The 23296-nt window shown below is 37.9% G+C and overlaps 2 protein-coding genes across 11 annotated transcripts in view; both read right to left on the bottom strand.

The window, feature by feature from the left end:
* Positions 1-18177, bottom strand: part of Dlish (Dachs ligand with SH3s) — a 34481-nt gene extending 16304 nt beyond the window's left edge. The window contains exons 1-6 of one of the 4 annotated variants that reach the window (XM_070097548.1): positions 18023-18177; positions 14448-14650; positions 13411-13545; positions 7497-7596; positions 3581-3711; positions 566-755 (exon numbers count right to left, since the gene is read on the bottom strand). In XM_070097548.1, coding sequence (XP_069953649.1) covers positions 566-755; positions 3581-3711; positions 7497-7596; positions 13411-13545; positions 14448-14650; positions 18023-18071 — 808 coding nt within the window. In that variant the 5' untranslated portion in view covers positions 18072-18177. Of the gene's footprint in view, positions 1-565; positions 756-3580; positions 3712-7496; positions 7597-13410; positions 13546-14447; positions 14651-17808; positions 17844-17899 lie in introns of those variants that run through there. The other 3 variants (XM_070097550.1, XM_070097547.1, XM_070097549.1) reach the window with 3 other exon arrangements.
* Positions 18178-21158: 2981 nt separating this feature from the next.
* Positions 21159-23296, bottom strand: part of LOC128698001 (histone-lysine N-methyltransferase eggless) — a 66986-nt gene continuing 64848 nt past the window's right edge. For all 7 annotated transcript variants that reach the window (XM_053789995.2, XM_070097545.1, XM_070097541.1 and 4 more), the window contains one exon: positions 21159-22158. In XM_053789995.2, the coding sequence (XP_053645970.2) occupies positions 21952-22158 (207 nt within the window). In that variant the 3' untranslated portion in view covers positions 21159-21951. The remainder of the gene's footprint in view (positions 22159-23296) is intronic.

The raw sequence follows: 23296 nt of genomic DNA, 5'->3' as shown, positions 1-23296 counted from the left end.
TGTTGTCCAAAGGGCTGAGGAAGGGTTGTTGAGGTGGTTCGGACATGTGGAGAGAATGGAGCGAAACAGAATAACTTCAAGAGTGTATCAGTCTGTAGTGGAAGGAAGGCGGGGTAGGGGTCGGCCTAGGAAAGGTTGGAGGGAGGGGGTAAAGGAGGTTTTGTGTGCGAGGGGCTTGGACTTCCAGCAGGCATGCGTGAGCGTGTTTGATAGGAGTGAATGGAGACAAATGGTTTTTAATACTTGACGTGCTGTTGGAGTGTGAGCAAAGTAACATTTATGAAGAGGTTCAGGGAAACCGGCAGGCCGGACTTGAGTCCTGGAGATGGGAAGTACAGTGTCTGCACTCTGAAGGAGGGGTGTTAATGTTGCAGTTTAAAAACTGTAGTGTAAAGCACCCTTCTGGCAAGACAGTGATGGAGTGAATGATGGTGAAAGTTTTTCTTTTTCGGGCCACCCTGCCTTGGTGGGAATCGGCCAGTGTGATAATAAATAATAAAAATTTATAAATACTGTATTCACTACAGGTATATTATTCTACCAAAGTTATTCAATTCAGACTTACCTTGTATTACATCTGCTGGGTAGACAAATCCAGATGGTACAAAGCCTTCCTGCCCATCTGATCTTAGAACCCAGTACCAATCAGGGTCCTCGCGATTTAGCACCGTTACAAACTCTCCTCGTTCTACGCTCACATCATTTTCATCACGTGCAATAAAAGTGTATAAGACAATGTACCTGCCAGCAGGATCCTAAAGAAATTATTTTAATCATTAATGAGGTAAGGCTTTAATTTATTACAAATACACTAAAGAAATTGTTGTAATCATTATTGGGTTAAAGCTCTAGTTTATTTAGTAAGTTTCCCTAAGGTCATTTGTATTTCAAAAAATTATAGAAATAATGGTTGCAGACAGACTGTAACAAGATGAACCTTGTTTAGTGGCACTCATACCTTAAAATCTTCAGTGTATTTCAAAGATAATTTTGGAAGATACTGTATATTAAGGATAGAGTCTGAACAAATATAGGATAATTACTCCTGTACTTAGAATAATACTCAGATGTAACTGGTGCATCAAAGTGTAAGATTAAAAAAAATTGATCTGAGAATAAAAAATGCAGTATTATAAACTTACTTATGTAACTTTACACAACTTATACTATGTAAGAGTGTATATTATAAAGACACTGGGCTTATAAGAAATTACTAAAAATACAGCATATTTGAAGTGTGATGTCTGTGCACTTCTAACAAGACAGCTGCTGAATAAGTGATGATGCATGTATATGGAGAGTAAAAGAAAGGTAAAGAGAGTGGTGAGAGAGTGCAAAAGGAGAGCAGATGATAGAGTGGGAGAGGCACTGTCAAGAAATTTTAATGAAAATAAGAAAAAATTTTGGAGTGAGTTAAACAAGTTAAGAAAGCCTAGGGAAAATATGGATTTGTCAGTTAAAAACAGAGTAGGGGAGTTAGTAGATGGGGAGATGGAGGTATTGGGTAGATGGCGAGAATATTTTGAGGAACTTTTAAATGTTAAGGAAGAAACAGAGGCAGTAATTTCATGCACTGGTCAGGGAGGTATACCATCTTTTAGGAGTGAAGAAGAGCAGAATGTAAGTGTGGGGGAGGTACGTGAGGCATTACGTAAAATGAAAGGGGGTAAAGCAGCTGGAACTGATGGGATCATGACAGAAATGTTAAAAGCAGGGGGGGATATAGTGTTGGAGTGGTTGGTACTTTTGTTTAATAAATGTATGAAAGAGGGGAAGGTACCTAGGGATTGGCAGAGAGCATGTATAGTCCCTTTATATAAAGGGAAAGGGGACAAAAGAGACTGTAAAAATTATAGAGGAATAAGCTTACTGAGTATACCAGGAAAAGTGTACGGTAGGGTTATAATTGAAAGAATTAGAGGTAAGACAGAATGTAGGATTGCGGATGAGCAAGGAGGTTTTAGAGTGGGTAGGGGATGTGTAGATCAGGTGTTTACATTGAAGCATATATGTGAACAGTATTTAGATAAAGATAGGGAAGTTTTTATTGCATTTATGGATTTAGAAAAGGCATATGATAGAGTGGATAGAGGAGCAATGTGGCAGATGTTGCAAGTATATGGAATAGGTGGTAAGTTATTAAATGCTGTAAAGAGTTTTTATGAGGATAGTGAGGCTCAGGTTAGGGTGTGTAGAAGAGAGGGAGACTACTTCCCGGTAAAAGTAGGTCTTAGACAGGGATGTGTAATGTCACCATGGTTGTTTAATATATTTATAGATGGGGTTGTAAAGGAAGTAAATGCTAGGGTGTTTGGGAGAGGGGTGGGATTAAATTATGGGGAATCAAATTCAAAATGGGAATTGACACAGTTACTTTTTGCTGATGATACTGTGCTTATGGGAGATTCTAAAGAAAAATTGCAAAGGTTAGTGGATGAGTTTGGGAATGTGTGTAAAGGTAGAAAGTTGAAAGTGAACATAGAAAAGAGTAAGGTGATGAGGGTGTCAAATGATTTAGATAAAGAAAAATTGGATATCAAATTGGGGAGGAGGAGTATGGAAGAAGTGAATGTTTTCAGATACTTGGGAGTTGACGTGTCGGCGGATGGATTTATGAAGGATGAGGTTAATCATAGAATTGATGAGGGAAAAAAGGTGAGTGGTGCGTTGAGGTATATGTGGAGTCAAAAAACGTTATCTATGGAGGCAAAGAAGGGAATGTATGAAAGTATAGTAGTACCAACACTCTTATATGGGTGTGAAGCTTGGGTGGTAAATGCAGCAGCGAGGAGACGGTTGGAGGCAGCGGAGATGTCCTGTTTAAGGGCAATGTGTGGTGTAAATATTATGCAGAAAATTCGGAGTGTGGAAATTAGGAGAAGGTGTGGAGTTAATAAAAGTATTAGTCAGAGGGCAGAAGAGGGGTTGTTGAGGTGGTTTGGTCATTTAGAGAGAATGGATCACAGTAGAATGACATGGAAAGCATATAAATCTATAGGGGAAGGAAGGCGGGGTAGGGGTCGTCCTCGAAAGGGTTGGAGAGAGGGGGTAAAGGAGGTTTTGTGGGTAAGGGGCTTGGACTTCCAGCAAGCGTGCGTGAGCGTGTTAGATAGGAGTGAATGGAGACGAATGGTACTTGGGACCTGACGATCTGTTGGAGTGTGAGCAGGGTAATATTTAGTGAAGGGATTCAGGGAAACCGGTTATTTTCATATAGTCGGACTTGAGTCCTGGAAATGGGAAGTACAATGCCTGCACTTTAAAGGAGGGGTTTGGGATATTGGCAGTTTGGAGGGATATGTTGTGTATCTTTATATGTTTATGCTTCTAGACTGTTGTATTCTGAGCACCTCTGCAAAAACAGTGATAATGTGCGAGTGTGGTGAAAGTGTTGAATGATGATGAAAGTATTTTCTTTTTGGGGATTTTCTTTCTTTTTTGGGTCACCCTGCCTCGGTGGGAGACGGCCGACTTTTTTAAAAAAAAAAAAAAAAAAAAAAAAAAAGCATGCATTTTCTTCTTTGAATCACCCTACCTTGGTAGTAAATAGCTGTGGTAAAAAAAAAGTATTTTGACAAACCTTGAAAAAAGGATGAATGTCGGGTGTAGTGGTGCCACTTTGTATAGAGGAGTCAGAAGTTCTGTTTGGTGGACTTCCTATTAACTTGCCTCCATAACTCTCATTATCTGAACCCACTAAGCCAGGATTATCTGCAACATAAGAGCACAAGTAAATACCAGTAACCTGTTTGGGATTAATGTAAGCTATCTAAGTAAAGGTACTCCTTGACTTATGATGAGGTTACATTCCGATGAACCCATCATAAGTTGAAAATATAATAAGTTGAATATGATATGATAAATAAGTAAATAAATAACTACTGTCACTGAATAAACAAATAAACTTCAAGGGCATGTTGTTTTTGTGATAATAATCTTTCACCTGGGGAATAAAACAGTTCATAAACCAGTTTTCAAAGTTTGATGACTAATGACTGTGCATAACTATCACAGCATCATAAAGTCAAAATATTGTAAGTTGAACCATCGTAAAGCGAGAAGCATCTGTAGTAAATTGATTGAATTTGATTACAAACTTGTTGATCTTAGTCTTCTATTTCACAGTAATTTGATATTTTTATTATTTGTTCCCTGACCATCCTTCAGGCAGTAGTCACCCCATAATACCTCTCCTGTGGGTGATAGTCAGAACACTGGAGGAACATAATGTATTCAAAAACAGCCCTGATATTTGGCCAGCAAAGGAAGTTTCTGTAATAATGACATGTTAACAAGAATAACGATATCAGGGAAATAATATTTTGGGATAGGTAATCAAGTACTCTTTTCTATTATGTTCTTTAGCATGGCTATACACTAACATTTTCTTTCAAACCTATTTTTTTATCATTTGCTGTCTTCCTACAAAGGGGCAGTGCCAAGGAAAGGGGGCTGAAGCCCCAAAACATCAGCCCAAAAGCCCCAAATAATAATAATAATAGCAATAATGCTGATTCAAAACAAATCCCCTTGCCCCCCTCTTCCAACCAGACTGCCACCCCTAAAACCCTCCTATATAAAACTTCTGGAGCTGCTGCTCCTGTTCCTTGTACTTTTCCAATTAGCCAGCTCAAGCTACTATTTAGCTCAAGTTACTATTTAGACTTTTGGGTCTAAATAGTAACTGAATCAGTAACCACATGGGCACAGACTCCTAAGGGGCAGGTTTCCTGTCCCTGACATGGATACACCACATGCTTCCAGAGGCAACATAATGTTTTTTATTAGAAGTTCAGTGATCACATGATGTCCAAGTGAGCAATAGGAATTGTTCAGTGTAGATACCATACCAAGAGATCAGTAAAATGCTTAAGGGAAAATTTCAAGGTATCAAATTAGTGATAAGCAACCAGAGGTACATTGGCACAGCATTTGGCTCACATCTGAAGAAACTCAGGTTCAAACGCCAGGCAAAGCAAGATGTACATATTTGCAAGCCTCCTTGCACTTGCTGCCCATGTTCACCTAAAAGTAAACTGCCCAGGAGTTAACTGACTGCTAGGCATTGCATTCTAGAGATGAGGACCTAGAGACCCCAAGAGAAGGAAACAAGCCACAGTGCTTCGCCTTTTTGGGTTATTTTTGGTAACTAAACCTCAAAAAGTCTACTTAGTCTTCATGTTAAAATTTTTTTTTTTAATTTAACCTTGTTAGTACCAAAATGAAGCTTTTATATGTGTACAGGTATATGGCTATGACTGTATCAATATTTATATATAAATAAACATATTCAATGAAAAAATTCCTCTTTAAAAATTCTTTGAACTATAAAATATAGAGCTGAAAAAACTCATTTGAAAGCTGTTATGATCCAAATGATATCTCTGAGACTTTGAGTGTGACAGGTTTATTATGCACCATGTACCCAACATGGGAAGTCGTCAAGATTATAGTCACATATACAATGGGTCTAGGGACTGGGCCCAATCTCAGAGAATACCTTTGAATTTCAACAGCAATCACCTCAGCTCCTGTTAGTTATTATATGCTTGGAACATTAGATAAACCAAGGATAAGCATAATTTTACTCATGAGCATTGAGCCCATGATGATGCTCTTCAGGTCGCTTGTTCTATCTAGGCTGGAATATTGCTGCACACTAACAGCACCTTTCAAGGCAGGTGAAATTGCTGATCTAGAAAGTGTACAGAGAACCTTCACGGCGCGCATAACGGAGATAAAACACCTCAATTACTGGGAATGTTTGAAGTTCCTCATCCTGTATTCCCTAGAACACAGACGGGAGACATACATGATTATATACACTTAGAAAATCCTAGCAGGATTAGTACCAAACTTGCACACGAAAATCACTCCCTATGAAGGCAAGACTTGGCAGATGATGCAACATCCTCCCAAAGAAAAGCAGGGGTACCACTAGCATGATAAGAGACAACACAATAAGTGTCAGGGGCTCAAGACTAATCAACTGCCTCCCAGCATACATAAGAGAGATTACCAATAGATCCCCTGGCTGCCTTCAAAAGGGCACTGGACAGGCACCTAAAGTCAGTGCCTGACCAGCCAGGCTGTGGTTCATATGTCAGGTTGCGTGTGACCAACAGTAACAGCCTGGTTGATCAGGCCCTGATCCACCATGAGGCCTGGCCACAGACCGGGCTGCCGAGGCACTGACCACTGAAACCCTCTCCAGGTATACCCTTTATTAAGCACAAATCTATGAACCAGATGGTTTTTTCTGAGCAGACAGTATTTTTTTTTTTCCAACAAGTCGGCCATCTCCCACCGAGGCAGGGTGACCCAAAAAGAAAGAAAATCCCCAAAAAGAAAATACTTTCATCATCATTCAACACTTTCACCTCACTCACACATAATCACTGTTTTTGCAGAGGTGCTCAGAACACAACAGTTTAGAAGCATATATGTATAAAGATACACAACATATCCCTCCAAACTGCTAATATCCCAAAACCCCTCCTTTAGAGTGCAGGCATTGTACTTCCCATTTCCAGGACTCAAGTCCGGCTATATAAAAATAACCGGTTTCCCTGAATCCCTTCACTAAATATTACCCTGCTCACACTCCAACAGATCGTCAGGTCCCAAATACCATTCGTCTCCATTCACTCCTATCGAACACGTTCATGCACGCCTGCTGAAAGTCCAAGCCCCTCGCCCACAAAACCTCCCTTACCCCTTCCTTCCAACCTTTTCAAGGACGACCCCTACCCCGCCTTCCTTCTCCTACAGATTTAAATGCTCTCCATGTCATTCTACTTTGATCCATTCACTCTAAATGACCAAACCACCTCAACAACCCCTCTTCAGCCCTCTGACTAATACTTTTATTAACTCCACACCTTCTCCTAATTTCCACACTCCGAATTTTCTGCATAATATTTACACCACACATTGCCCTTAGACAGGACATCTCCACTGCCTCCAACCGCCTCCTCGCTGCTGCACTCACAACTCAAGCTTCACACCCATATAAGAGTGTTGGTACTACTATATTTTCATACATTTCCTTCTTTTGATAGGAATTATTATTATTATATTCATGGAGAAGTCATATAGCACATCAGATTTGATCCACGAAAGAGGAAGGTACCCCCTTACCAGAATTTAAGTTCTCCCCCCTTCAAAGAAAGAGTGTGGGTACACAGTATGTACTTATGCTTAAGTAATTAGCTTAATTTTAATATGAATTTGCATAATTTCTCGGGTGATAATTCAAGTTCAGGATTGCCAGATGCCAGACCAACAGTTTAACCATTGCATTCTCTGTACTCAAATCATAGGTAACACATTTTTATAGCAATTTCTTAATAGATCATACTGCATGTGCCTTTTAAATTTTCTAAGTTAATGAAAAGAGTAAAACTGACAAAAGAATAAAAGCAGAAACATACAACTACATTAACCAAAACTTTCCATAGTTTACACATTAGAATACAGTTAGCCAGTATACATACCCGTGCCCCCTGAGTTGATAGTGCCTATTGTTGTATTGTGGTCTGTATCGAGTCCCCCTCCACCACCTTCCATCGAGTTATGTTCACGCGGCATTTTTTTCTGAGACAGGAAATATATAACTGGACATTCTTTTATAAAATAGCATGCAAATTTCTATGCTAGATAATGTGGCCATTGACCCCAGAGGGTAAATACTTGTCGGATGCTCCTAAGTGATATAGTACAATATTTTATTCTACTGTATCAATACAATCTCTGAATATCTGCATGTAATATATGCATACATGAAGACTATTTGGAATGTTAACTCCAAAGGGTCAATAACCCAGGATAGACCAAAAAGCCAAGTCCTTAGGTCTTCTTCCCCAAGATGCAACCCACCACAGCCAACTAACTCTTGGGAATATACATACAGTGGAACCCCGGTTTTCGTACGCTCCAGTTATCAGATGTTTCGGTTTTAGGACCGTTTTTTTGTGCGAAATTTTGTTCTGGATATTGGACCTTGATCCGGTAATCAGATGTATTATACTCGTCCACCCGCCTGGGGACGCTGTCACTACACGTCTCAGTCTGCCTTTGTCATTGGTCGAGTGAGCATTACTTTGCGTATTCCAAAACATTTCGTAATAATCCCTTGTTTTTAGTGCTTGTTTATTAATTGTGACTGCAAAATAAGCCACCATGGGCCCAAAGAAAGTTCCTAGTGCCAGCCAGCCCTTTGGGGAAGGGCTGAGAGAGAGGGAAGAATGTGCCTCCATTGTTGTTTGAGGTATATAGGGTCACTGACAACACTGCCGCCACCACCACTATATGTGTATGGCTTACACTGTCAGTGGCCCTTATAAACCCAAAAACAACACCATTACCACCACTCCACATACGTAATGACATATTTTATTCATTCTAGAGCATATACAGTGGACCCTCGACCAGCGATGGCATCGATTAACGATAAATCTGACTAGCGATACATTTTATCGCAAAAATTTTACCTCGATTAGCGCTAAAAAAATTTCGACCAACACTATTCGTTCCGTCTTAGACGCGTCCACTTCTGGCCAGTGTTTACAAGCCAGCCAGCCACCGTGGTCGCTTCCAAGCATACAATCGGAACATTTCATATTATCACAGCCTTTTTAGTGATTGCACCTGCAAAATAAGTCACCATGGGCCCAAAGAAAGCTTCTAGTGCCAACCCTACAGCAAAAAGGGTGAGAATTACTATGGATATGAAGAAAGAGATCATTGCTAAGTATGAAAGTGGAGTGCATGTCTCCGAGCTGGCCAGGCTGTACACAAAACCCCAATCAACCATCGCTACTATTGTGGCCAAGAAAACGGCAATCAAGGAAGCTGTTCTTGCCAAAGGTGCAACTATGTTTTCGAAACTGAGATCGCAAGTGATAGAAGATGTTGAGAGACTGTTATTGGTATGGATAAACGAAAAACAGATAGCAGGAGATAGCATCTCTCAAGCGATCATATGTGAAAAGGCTAGGAAGTTGCATGACGATTTAATTAGGAAAATGCCAGCAACTAGTGGTGATGTGAGGGAATTTAAGGCCAGAAAAGGTTGGTTTGAGAGATTTAAGAATCGTAGTGGCATACATAGTGTGATAAGGCATGGTGAGGCTGCCAGTTTGGACCAAAAACCAGCTGAAAAATATGTGCAGGAATTCAAGGAGTACATAGACAGTGAAGGACTGAAACCTGAACAAGTGTTTAATGGTGACACTGACAATGTTGTGAAACACTTTAGGAATGTCATAAAGGAACGGGAGGTACAGGCCTCTATGGGCAGATATGTTGTGTGACAGAGGTCCAGTGACTCTCAAGCTGGTCCTAGTGGCATTAAAAGAAGAAGGGAAGTAACCCCGAAAAAGGACTTGCCACCTCAAGTCCTAATGGAAGGGGATTCCCCTTCTAAACACTAAGATCATCAACACACTCCCCTCTTCCCATCCCATCAATCATCACCAGATCTTCAATAAAGGTAAGTGTCATGTAACTGTGCATGTCTTCTTCAGTTTGTGTGTATTAAAATTAATATTTCATGTTAAATTTTTTTTTTTCAATACTTTTGGGTGTCTTGCATGGATTAATTTGATTTCCATTATTTCTTATGGGAAAAATTAACTTGACTAACGATTATTTTGACTAACGATGAGCTCTCAGGAACGGATTAATAGCGTTAGTTGAGGGTCCACTGTATCATGTTTCTATGTTATTAATATTAGATCAATTGTGATAGATAAATAAGCCATAGAGTTGATATTAGTGTCATATTTAAGGAGGATTTTGTTCTGCCTCCTAACAAACTCTCCATATATGGAGTATGCTGTCAGTGGCCCTACAAACCCCAACAACAACAACGAACTCTCCGCCTCTGCCACCACTAGCCACATATGTAATAACATATTTTATTCATTCTAGAGTGTATTTCAGGGTTCTATGTTATTTATATTGTTTATTATGTTATATCAGATCAATTGTGATAGATAAATAAGCTATAGAGTTAACATTAGTGTCATATTCTTTAAAAAATGAATTTATTATGAATATTTTTGGGTGTCTGGAACGGATTAATTGTATTTACATTATTTCTTACGGGAAATATTGATTCAGTTTTCGCACGTTTCGGTTTTAGAACGACCTTCTGGAATGGATTAAGTTCGAAAACTGGGGTTCCACTGCACCTATATAAATCTCACCACAAATTCAAAATCACAGCACACACAAACTTTCATGTAGCTGAAAAAACCTAGATGAGTACCGTTGGTGTCTCTTGCTCTGTATGATAGATGCATTCCTGGCATACAGCACAAAAATGAAAGCCAATAAATAAAACCCAATTTAATATGTAACCCATATGAATATATTCTAAGACCATTCAAGAACAAGCCCCAGACCCATTTATGTACAGTATCTTAAATTTGTTATGCAATATGTGTTAATGGTCCTAGTAGTCACCAACAGCAAAAGACACCAGCACAGGTGAATATGGAGTTGGAAGATGGTGGTTAAGTTCCAGCTGTTGTAAGTTAAAGACAAGGTAAAGAGGTCAGGTAAAATTCTATATCATCACACACAGTGTGACATCTAGAGAAGGCACAGACAAGGAGCTGTCATCATCAGACAGCATAAGTGGATAAGGTGCTGGGGTGAGTGAAGGAAAGTTTAAGAACTGCAACATGGAGGAATGTTACTTTATTTTTTGCTTCAGAAGATACACTCCATTGCAGGCATCAGGCCCATTGTTTATATGATGACTGAACTTCAGGCTCCTCTTTAGACTAGGGTCAATGCTCAAGGGAAATTGACAGTTTTTTAGCAGATGAAAACACTTCTGCCAGCATCTTCAGTCAGGTCCTTTACACTGAGAAATATTACATCTTTCTCTTAATCAGCAGCTATAATGATCGCAACCAGTTCATCATCGTTTAATTTTTTATAATGCCAGTCAATGAGCTCTTTAATGTCTTCTGAAAAACCCTTTACCTTCTATCCCAGCTCAACAACCTCTTGCACACTTGTGTACAGCTTTCATAAGCCCTTGAAATACATAATGCAGTCTTCCCAAAAAGACTTCAAAGTAGAGAACTTCACTTCATCTCATAAAGCTTTAATCTTGTCAATTACATCCTTGGCATTAAAAACTTGTTTAATACTGAGCCTCTCAGCAATTATGATTACTTAAATGTCCTCAGAAAACTTTGCATCAGCACTATGACCAGCACTTGCAGATTCTCCAGTCACTTTAATATAGTGCATGTTTTTATGCCAAAGGAATCTGTCAAAACAATTATTAACCAAGAAGGGATCTTGATCACTTTCATCTTAAAGTAACAATAAATTATCAAGGCAGTATCCCTGATGGCATCAGAGTGAAAATCTATTTCCCTCTGGTTTTGGTCTTCCATCCACACTGCTAGCATTTTCTTCGACTTCTCAAATAATAAGTTACTAACTCTGAATGGTACTTTGCGCTGCATTGCAGAGCTCCTAATGCTTTCAGCATTCTATATAAAGATGCAAATAGTTGGCTCGCCCAAGTTCAATGTACACCCCAGTTCAGATGGCCCCTCATCACCAGAATCATTCAAAATCTCTAGCTTGTTTCTAGTGTCAGTGAAGTCCTCTTGCACTAGTCCAATTCATCATGTGCTCCTCCTTGTTTCTGTGGACTGCTACACAGATGATTGTCATGGAGCTAGACATCAGCAGACATTGGTGTATGGAAGCCATTCTGATTGCCATAAATACAGTGGTACCTTGACTTACGAGTGCCCCAACTTACAAGTTTTCTGAGTTACAAGCCGTCGCTCAGTCGAGTTTTTGCTTCGAGTTGCGAGCCAAAATTCAAGTTACATTCGAGCTTCAGATACGCTGCCACTTGCTGGCGCATCAAATGCCACAACATCCGCTCAGCATCCCAGCATTTTTGTGCCTTTTGCGCAGTTATTTTGCCAAATTTCTTTTTTCTAACCATGGGTCCTAAGAAAGTAAGTACAAAGGACAGTGCTGAGAAGAGGAGGAGGAGGATTTCCATTGAATTAAAGCATGAAATCATAGGAAAACATGAGAAAATCAATTTTGTTGCAGTGTTTTCCTTATGAAACTAGTGATCTAGTGCAGAAAGCCTCACAAACACTCTGTTTTCTCTTATAATAAGACCTCAGAAGGGCAAGAATGGGAAGATATGGTCAGAGCGATAATTATTTTTACTTTGGGAGTGGCCGCCACCACTCGTCACATAATGACATATTTTATTCATTCTAGAGTATACAGTATATCATGTTTCTATATTATTTATATTATTTATTATGTCATATTAGATCAATTGTGATAGATAAATAAGTTGCAGAGTTGATATTAGCTTATATTGAAGTATTTTCTCCTGCCTCCTGAGAGCCAGGAATTCAGCTGGAATGGGTTAATGGCATTTCAATTAATTTCACTGAGGAAAATTGATTTGATATACGAGCAAAGTGAGTTATGAGCTTGGTCACGGAACAAATTAAACTCGTAAGTCAAGGTACCACTGTACTGCGACACAGAGCAGGAAGCTACAGTATAGCTATCACACCAGCACATATGATAACAGAACAAGCATCACCAGACCCATCACAAAATGCTGCCATCAGATTACCTGGATAAAAACATAATGAGGGACACTGCAGCAGGCTAACTGGCCCAAGCTAGGCAGACCTTTCTCAAATCCAATCCTTTTTACTCACATATTTGTTTAACCTATTTGAAAACTATCAAAGGTTTTTCAGCCTCACTGCCACTCAGGTGCCTTCCTAATTAAACTTGTGTCTTCCTACCCATGTGTACATTTAAGGTAACCAAGATCCCAGGACCAAAATGCCTCCAATAAAATGTCCTAGTGTTTGTATTTTGTGTCTTTTTCCAACTATCTGTTAATATCACATACTGTTTTTATAAAAATGTACATCATCCATCCAGCCCAATCATATAAAAGGTTGTACTGTACTGCATATAACAAATTACACTGGCCAACAAAGGTTTCAGTTCACATTTAAAAAATATGTTTATAACTAATTTTGGGATGCTGAATTCAAATCTGAAATTAAGGTTTCTCCATCATGTACAGAGGGCCCCAGTGTTAAGTTGGAATATAAAGTACTGTACTTGTCTTACATTTTATTTTATAAAATTATTTCCATGTTAATTTGCCTGTGCTACTGACAAGTGTTCATTACACTCTTACATACTAGTATACAGTATATGTATATACGTATACAGTTTGTGCTTACAGAATTACACAGTATAAATATTTAAAGTATTTACTGTTCACAAAATACTGGTACATGATGAAAACTATCAAGAAATAATGTTACAGTTTCTCTGACAACAACTATTAAGTAAGAATGGTACAGTACATACTTTATGGTTCATGGTAAGTTCCCCGAGCTGTGACCCATATGGCGCACAGTACGAGTGAGGGATGAAGCCTTCTTGTTGGCCATGTTCTGCTATTACATAAACCCAATCATTTTCCTGATAAAGTACGTTTACAACCTGGAAAATGCATGAACTATTCAATTACCGAGTTAACTTTACATCCAACTTAATAAGTTTAGAGATAAAACATTACAAATTAGTGTAAGATTAAAAATAAAAGAGTGTCACTATATTTAAAAACTAGACAAAAAAACATGCATTACAAAAATTAAATACAGTAATTAGCCTTCAAAAAAGTGGATTAAGTTAATTATGGCAATGCTAGAGATGTTAGTAATCAATTATGATGCACAGACATAAAAACCAAACAACTGGGGGTTACTAAATCAACATTACGACTGGAAATTTTTTCAGGGGACTAAAGAATGTTTTAGTAAAGCAACTTGTATAGATGCTCCTGATTTGTTAGAGGCCTATTATGGAGACAGATAAAGTGTATACAGTATAATTATGCAAGCATAAAGCAATACTTCAGAGGTAGATCCAGGATTAAGATAAGATAATTTTGGCCAAGTTGTTTTGACTATGTTGAATGAGGTGGCCTGGTGGCAAAAATAAGGAGTTGCACCCTTCAGCAGTGATGAAGACTAACTTGTAAAACAAAATTGGGATAAAATTAAAAATAAAATGAAGTGAAAATGTCAATAAAATTTACTGCAGATATTAGGATTTGTTTTAAACACTTTACCTCATATATACCTGGATCTGCCACTGATTTCACATGCAATTAATATTAATACTGTACAAAGGTTTAATATGGTGATGTAGTTCTGACAAGGACATTAATGGATATACAATATTTTGAATATGATTATTCTGTGAATATTTATATAAAAGTGAAATAGTGAATATAAAAGTTCAAGTTAAGCGATTTATCACTATCTGAATCTAATGAAAATATATTTGATGTCAATATAGTATGTACATATAAAGCAAGCAATGATTCTCTGGTAACTCACACTACCCCTCTTCACTTCCAATTCGTCATCAACGCAGGGCGTGAAGTCATGGAGGACTACCATCTTGCTGTCTGGCGAGAGTCCAGCCTCCTTCTCCAAGCCAACCCGGACCAGCGTCTCTATGGAAGCAGAGCCTGTGATGCGACCGAGGCCAGGAGCACGCACCACCTTCTCCTCCCCCTCCGACACATACCCCCCTGACCCTGAGGAACAGACCCATGTTGTGAGGCAACCAATTAACTCGAATTTCATCAAACAAATGTTGATGGTACTACTGAATAATAAAATTTGTAAGTTTCTCTAAACATGGGCAAACCCCAATCAAGTGTCAGGTCTAGAAAAGAGCTCTAGTGGGTTCCTCCTTTAGGAAGTTATTGACCAACCTCTTGAAGGACCCAGGAAAGAAGTAAAGAAAGCAGAGGGTTCAATATGTTTATTATAGAATGAAAAATGAAATGATGAACTGCTCAATTCTAGGATTTTAATAAGCAGCACAACAGCAATAATAATAATAACAAAAATGAACAGTTGTGAGAAGGTACGGATATGATGGACAGTGAAATGCTACTTTTAATGCCAGAGCAAATGAGTCATGGAAACTTATAGAAAAAATTGTGTGTGTGTATTCATATATAAGAGAGATAGTTACAAAGAGATTAAGAGAGGCAGAGAAAGAGAGGTGGCAGAGAGAAAGCATGAATATATAGTACTCACCAGCTCCTGGCCTTGCCTTTCAACTACTATACTTGTGAATGGTCATAATCTACTCCTGCTTTCAAGGGGCTTATCATACTGACAATAAAATTTGTGTCTAGAATTTACTTCCAACAATTCCTTTCGGTATGGTTAAATATTCATGCATGTTTAAGGTAAGATCAGATCTGTGTATGACTTGATAAATTATTATTATTACAATCAAAACTAACTGGTAAATCCACAAAGGTCATACAAGTGACTTGATAAAGTCCATTGTGTAGGGAAAGCATTGTCAATAAAGAATCACATTACACTCTTCATGTTTTTATCCATCAAGGTCAAGTAATCATACAGATCTTCAGTAATCATACAGATCATAAGGATAAATAAATAATCATGCAGTTCTACGATAGTTAGATAATTATAGAGGTCAAAGGTAAGACATTCACAATGATCAAGAGATCTTAAACTTAAGTAGTTATACAGAGCTTAATGAAAAAGCTAAGCAACAATACAGATCTTTTAGAAAAATTAAGAGCTCATGCAGATGTAAAAAAAGTTAGAAATAATAAAGATCAATGGTAGGGTTAGATTATACAGAACTGAAGGCAAGGTTAAGTACAATTATACGTCTCTAAGATTTGCTTAGAGATCTGCAAGTATTATGCAGATCAACAGTAAGGTTAAGTAATATAAAGTACTGTATATCCAAGATAAGGTTAAGTAACCACTTGTATTTAATGTATACTTAAGAAATCATACAGATCTAAGGTAAACCTAAGTAATCAAACAGCTCTAAAGTAAGGTTAAGTAATCATACAGCTCTAATATTAGAAGATCATATAGCACCAAGATAATGTTAAGTAATCATACAGATCTAGGATAATGTTAAGTAATCATACAGATCTAAGATAAGGTTAAGTAATCATACAGATCTAAGATAAGGTTAAGTAATCATACAGATCTAAGATAAGGTTAAGTAATCATACAGATCTAAGATAAGGTTAAGTAATCATACAGATCTATGATAAGGTTAAGTAATCATACAGATCTAAGATAAGGTTAAGTAATCATACAGATCTAAGATAAGGTAAAGTAATCATACAGATCTAAGATAAGGTTAAGTAATCATACAGATCTAAGATAAGGTTAAGTAATCATACAGATCTAAGATAAGGTTAAGTAATCATACAGATCTAAGATAAGGTTAAGTAATCATGCAGATCTAAGGTAAGATAAAGTAATCATACAGATCTAAGATAAGGTTAAGTAATCATACAGATCTAAGGTAAGGTAAAGTAATCATACAGATCTAAGTGCTCCTCTTTCTTAGTATTTGACTGGCTCCACCTCTCCCATTACTACCTCCACCACTACTACCTTCTACCTCCACTACTACTACCACCTCCTACCTATATATACTCCATCCTTCCCTCTTTTCGTTAGTGTGACTGTAAATGGTCCAAGTCGGACCGAAACGTCGTCATAAGCTCCTCTCTTCTATGTGCTGGTTTTTTGTGTATAAGGTTAAGTAATCACTCTGCTCTAAGTTAAGGTTATGTAACTGTGCAGTTCTAAGGTTATATATTCATAATGTAAGGCTATCATACAGATCTTAAGGAAATGTTAAGTAATCAAAGATCTTACAGCAAGATTTGGCATTAGTAAGCAAGCCACACAGCTATTTTTATTCACTTCAGCTATGTTAACTCAGCCTCCCATACACAGGGATTATAACAGCACCTTCATAATTTATCGCAAATGTATGCTTAGTATATCCAAGATGTAATGTATTTTCATAACTGTAACCAAACAAACTGTAAACCTGTCCACTGTAACTTCCATGTAAAATATTTTAAAAAATTAAAAAAGTCACTTGGACCTTTTTTGGGGGGAGGGGGGGGTATCCTAGATAATCTAAACTATGTATGCTAATTATACTTCTGTATCTGTGCCTAAATAAGCTTACTTACTTTAGTCTGGTTTATTATATATTATTGTCTATTAGCACTACAAAGATCCCAGTGGAAGAAAGGCACTTTGACTTTTTTTTGGGTTATCCTAGGTAATTTACATATACGTATGTTAGCATAAAGAATGTATATGTTAATATGTATGCTAATTTGTGTAACTGTATTTATGTCTACCTGTACCTAAATAAACTTCCAGGCATTGGCCAGTAGACCTATGAAAATGTCAAACTGATTTCACTGGATCATCAAAGTTTAACTTATATAACGTTGTGTATATGTAAGCCAATAACACCTGTGTACCCTGAGACCAATGCTGAATTTATGTAAGTTTTGTATGAGACTCCTCAATCCAAACTTGTATGTGGGGCAGTGTTATATTAGGGGAATGTGCTAAACATGTATGGATCATACAGCGCCTGGGAAACGGGAGGCAATCAATTTCGATTCAAGGAAGAGATGACAAGTCCAGTTCCTTGGATCAAGAGCCCCTCACCTGCATCAAGAGCCTCCCTTGACGGGTGTTAATAAAGCAGACTTCAACAGGACAGTAACAAATTAGCTCAGACCTTATTTCCCTCTCCTCAACCCATGATAATCCACCTCAGACTCTCCATATTAAGTTGAAACACAGGTTGGGGGTTGAGTGAGGTGGAGGCCCCACCACAGAGGTTTATAAGGGATAATAGACTCACATGTCATGGTATAACTACCCTCATCTCCCAGTTTGTTTACGCCTGAACCTCCCACCTCACAGAAATGGGAAAGAGGGTCACCCCTTCCCACCTGGTTTTCCTTCATTTCTCGCTATCTCTCGGTGAAGCCGTGGACAAAATGGCCTTGGGTTTATTCGATCTGTCACCGAGAAGGCCGCCGGAGCTCCCAAGTGCCAAAGAACACGCGTATTACCTTTCTTTTTCTTGTTTCGTCGGATTCTCACTGGGCATAGGAAAGCCATCTTGCTATGGCCTGCATCAGGGCGCTGGTGCCACGTCTACCAGCGTAGTCATCTCTAGTACAGTAAAGAAAAAAGTTTTAATGCCAGGCTAATCTGAGTAATATGATCCATGGAGATTATTAGTGCCTCTGCTCATCCCATAATCATCATAGGTGTTACATGAGTGACTGTGAGGGTTCAATGAGGTAGAGGTGGCATAGTTGCCTCGCGTATCTGAGAATGAGTACAGTACAGCATCATCATCTCCACATTATATCACCAATACACACTCTTAACACACTTATTTAGCGTTCCATCTATCACTCCTACACTACGGATAATATGGAGATCCGGTCCTATTGAAAAATCACCCATTATTTTCTTTGATACAGCGCAAGCATGTTATCTACACCCCGTCACAAATTATCATTTCTTGAAGGAATTTATTCTGGGAGCTATCAATGATAAATATATCTTGGGACATGCAACATGTCGCAGCCAGTCAACGGTTACTATTGACGCTCCTGGCCAATCACAGCGATCGTAAACAAAGAAGAATCAAATGTAAACAAAGGCTCATGATGACCATATCTATCGCTGGCGGAGTAAGGTTAATTTAGGTAGGGTTAGATTGACTTTAATAATAATCTTTATTTCTACAAGGTATACAGACCTAGCTAACATCAGTGACATACTACTATATATAAAGCCCTTTGTTGTAATCTTTTGACTACCGCCCACAGGATGGGTATGGGGTGCATAATAAACATATTAAACTAACTAACTAACTTTGTTATGCAGAGCATTTAGGGCAAATTAGATCAATTTTGTCCTCAGGATGCAACCCACACTAGTCAACTAACATCCAGGTACCTATTTTACTGCTAGGTGAACAGGGACAACAGGTGTCTTAAGGAAACAAGTCCTAATGTTTCCACCCTTACCGGGGATCGAACCATGGACCTGTGTGAGACGAGTGCGCTACCAATCGAACTACGGGAGTGTTGAAACAAATAGTCATGGCTGACATCAAGCTCAGGTGTTGTCCATGGCAAGTGGAAAGTGCTGACCCAAGTTCATTGAGTGTGAAGGGCATCTTATAAGCTTCCTCAGTGCCAGAAGTGAAGTCTAAAGGCGTCGATTCATTTATATCCAAGTTTGTAAAAAATATATACCTTGTGGTAATGAAGAATTTTTTTTGTATTTGTCTTCTAATGTTTGTGGTTTTCCTAAGCAGATTATACAAATCTTGACATAATGACTGCTGACAGAGAGTTATATATCCTCTACTTTAATAATGGATGCATTATAATCAATAATTTTATTAGATTCAAAGATCAAGAAAGTCTGAGTGTGTTTTAACACCAATTTGTTTTTTCATTACAAGGCTTGTCAAAGACTCCTGATCCAAAGGATGGGAGGCATCCTCCTTTTCCTTGGATCGAGTCTGATTGCCTCCCATTCCCCATGTGCTGTATGACCCATGGGTCTTTATTATCACTGTATGACCCATATGGGTCATACAGTGATAATAAGATTGTGACTGTTCTATTTTAAGGGAAGGCACTCAACTCGTAGGGAGGTAATCAGGTTTGATCCAAAGCAAGAAAGAAAAGTCACAATAATGTGCATCCCACTGTGCATTACCTGTGGTCACAACAGTAAATAGGCACCCGAGTTGTAAGTCATTTGTTGTGGGTGACAACATGGACAGGGCAATCAGGTTTGATACTAGTAAATGGAAGGTAGCAGCCCTCCATCAGCTTCAAGGCATCATCCCTTTCAAGAAATTATAATCTTTGGTAGTAATTTGCAAACTACACTCATAAGGCACACCAGTGATGGTAAAAGTCTTCTTCTTTATTGGATCACCCTACCTCAGTGGGAGATGGATGGTGTTAAAAAAAAAAGGCTTGTATGGGCCATACAGTACCTGGAAATGGGAGGTAATCAGGAGAGGAAGGAGAGCTCTCCACCAGCTTCAAGGCATATCTTTTAAAGGGTCAAAATCTTTAATATTATTATTACATTCATGGGAAAGCACTAAACCCATAGGGGTCATGTACTGCTTGTGGGAATGAGAGGCATCCAGATTCATTCTGAGAGAGAGGGCATCAAGGAACCTCCCTTGAGGGGTATAATATTTAATAACAATTGAAAACTACAATTATCAGACATACTGGTCTCTGTAGTGCAGGGCTTCCTGCATCACCTCTCTTACTAGATTCATGTTAATACATTCGTAGGGAACACTAAACCTGCAGGAGTCATACAGCACCTGGGGTAATAGAAGGCAATCAGGTTCAATCCAAGGAAGCATAGGTCCAATTCCCTGTATCAAGTGCCCCTCACCAATATCAAGGCATCTCACTTAACTCAAGTACATGCCTTATTGCATACTTCTGCACTTATTTAACATGCTTCCTCAGGTGTGGGTTCCATACTCGTGCCTGACATATATTTATGAAGTGTCTGGAAAGACTCTTATCCTGAGATTCTCGAAGGACCATTTCCAATACGTATTTTAATCATCCAGCACTTCACCTGCAATTAAAGATCTACACGACTTATTGCACAATACAATATTTTAGCTCTTGGTTTTGTTATTCATTATTTATGTGCGAGTACTAAACCCACAGTGGTCATGGTCATATAACACCTCAGGAAAGGGAGGCAATCAGGTATGATGAGGGGAAGTTGTGAGTAGCTCCTAATTCCTTGGATGAAGAGTTCTTCTCTGTCATTGTCACTTCCTTGAAGGTTAGATTTTTTGAAAGAAAATCAAGACAGGACATAACACTACATCGAGACAAATACGTATATTCTTTCAAGAAAGCAAAGATGATGTCATTTTCAATAATAATGTTAATGACGTAAGTCTATTGAAATGGCCTACATGTTACATTTTGAAAAATCATTTGACTGTGAATTCTGTGCACTTCTTGCAAATATGAACTATTGAATGAATAATGGTGAGTGTATTTTTTTTGTTATGTTTTTGTAGGGGGAGTTATTCTATCTTTATGGAAAATAGTTGATGTGGTAAAAAGAAAAATATAACAAAGTAATGTATTAGGGTATACTGACTAATAAATAAAATACTATAAAAAAGTTTGAGTTCTTTATTATAATTCATATCTGACAGTTTTTAGCAAAATAAGACTAGCAATGCAATGGTGGTAAAAAAAAAAAATCAGGAAAGAAAACCTTGATATAGGGTAAAGAACATAGATGCAAGAACAACCTATTTCATGTTCCTGCTAAAACTCACCATTTATTTAGTAAACATAAAAGCTAAATATAACACTGTGTTAAAACACAGGACTTGACTAAACAATGTCTTATTTAGAGCAACATAAAAAGTAAATGTATTTTAGAATGAAATAGTAAAAAATTTAGGTATATGTATATATATATAAAATATATACATTCATACTTAACTGTCATTACTCAAGTCGTCATGTTCAGCTTAAAATCATACTTCATTAATATTGCATGATACTTGTAGTCTCTACAGCAATATCTTAGTCCGATTCAATATTTGCATCAATTAAATATTAATGCTAACAGATCACACGCACTTTGGAATAACACTAAAAAATCTCAAGAGCTTTGTAGTGGCCACCACACAAATTTACAACTTGGCATCAATCAGCTCTGACTACAAAAAGTATAAAAAAAAAAAAAGTAAAAATATTAAAGGGGTTATAATTACCTTTTGACTAAAAAATAGGGAAGGATTCTTAATCACCTCTCACCACAAAAAAGGGGAAGGAGATCCTATTAACAAATGCTTCTTTATGCATAGCTGTCAAACAGTATCAACAAGTTATCCATATGAACACGTGAGAAACTGAATATAAATAAATATACTTTATTTTAAAACTCAATTAAATACACCTTACAAAAGTCTCCCGCGGCACTTTCGAGCTCCACAATAGCAATACTTTATCTTGCCAGGGACACTGTCAACTTCATAGTTATAATCCCAGGTGAGTTCTGTACCTGCCCGGATGTTGATGATGGCAAAGAAAGCAACCCAGGGGAATCTCAGGTCGTGAGTATCCACAAAAACATTCTGGACAAATACATTTGGTTCACAAGAATGCTGAAAAAAAAAGAGAGAAAATGAGAAAACAAACATTAATGGTATGTAAGGTATTGTATGAAGGCAGAATGCTTGAGTATTCAAGTTGATATAGTATCCCCTCCTGCATTTATTGACAAATTTCTTTTTGCAAATTCCTCAACACACCTTTCTTTATTACATAATTCAGTAATGTGCCTCATCTTTAACAGATCCACCTGTCAATGCTCTACTATAAAAATCCAAATACATTCTCTAACTCCATACTTTGGTCTGCTTATCTGACCCTTCAATCATTCATTCCCTAGATTTTTACTTACTCTCACCATCTAATTCTTTTCTGTGTTCACTTTCAGCTTCTTTCCATTACATACCTCTATTTATCACATAGTTTTCAGTTAAAAATCTGTTTTAGCAATAAAAATCCTTTAGTAATAAGAAAAGATTTGTTCATAAAGTGTGCTGAGGAAAAATGGACAAGCAGACATAAGGAAAAACTGACAATTACAAGCTTTCTCTTTTAATGGAGCAAAAACTATGAGCATGGTATTAAACTTTAGGACAATAAATTCTAATTTATATTTTAGTGGGATATTTTTTTTTTTTTATTTTAATCAGGGAAAAGTGCTAAACCTGTAGGGTAAATGGATCACATAGCACCTGGAGAATTACAGGCATTCAGGTTCAATCCAAGAAAGGATACATCCAGATATATTGAAAAACACTTTTCTGTATACAGTAGACCATTATATTACACGGATTTATTGCACTGCTGAAAAACTGCGGCACAATTTTATACAATACTCCATAAAATTAACTTAACACAGTTCTGTTTGCGGGTGTGGAAAAAATTTCCCCAGCTCAAACTGCCATGTTGTTGTGGATCAGTGAGGAAGACCCACCACCATCCCCTGCCACCTCCAACATTCCTGCCACCCCATCCCAGCCTTCATGAATATGTGTTCAGTTTCAGTCTTAGGAGCTAGCTTTGAAGTTTTAACTGCCATATCTTGTATCTGTCAAGCAATCATAGCACCCAGTAGGCATACGAGTGTTGCTGAAAGTGGCAAGAAAAGGTATAAGAGAAGAAAATAGAGATATTAGACAAGAACCACCCTCAACACCACCATCCCAGCCTTCATGAATACATGTTCAGTTC

This window comes from Cherax quadricarinatus, chromosome 58 (assembly GCF_038502225.1).
Source record: "Cherax quadricarinatus isolate ZL_2023a chromosome 58, ASM3850222v1, whole genome shotgun sequence".
NCBI lineage: Eukaryota > Metazoa > Arthropoda > Malacostraca > Decapoda > Parastacidae > Cherax > Cherax quadricarinatus.
This window is presented reverse-complemented; position numbering and strand designations above follow the sequence as displayed.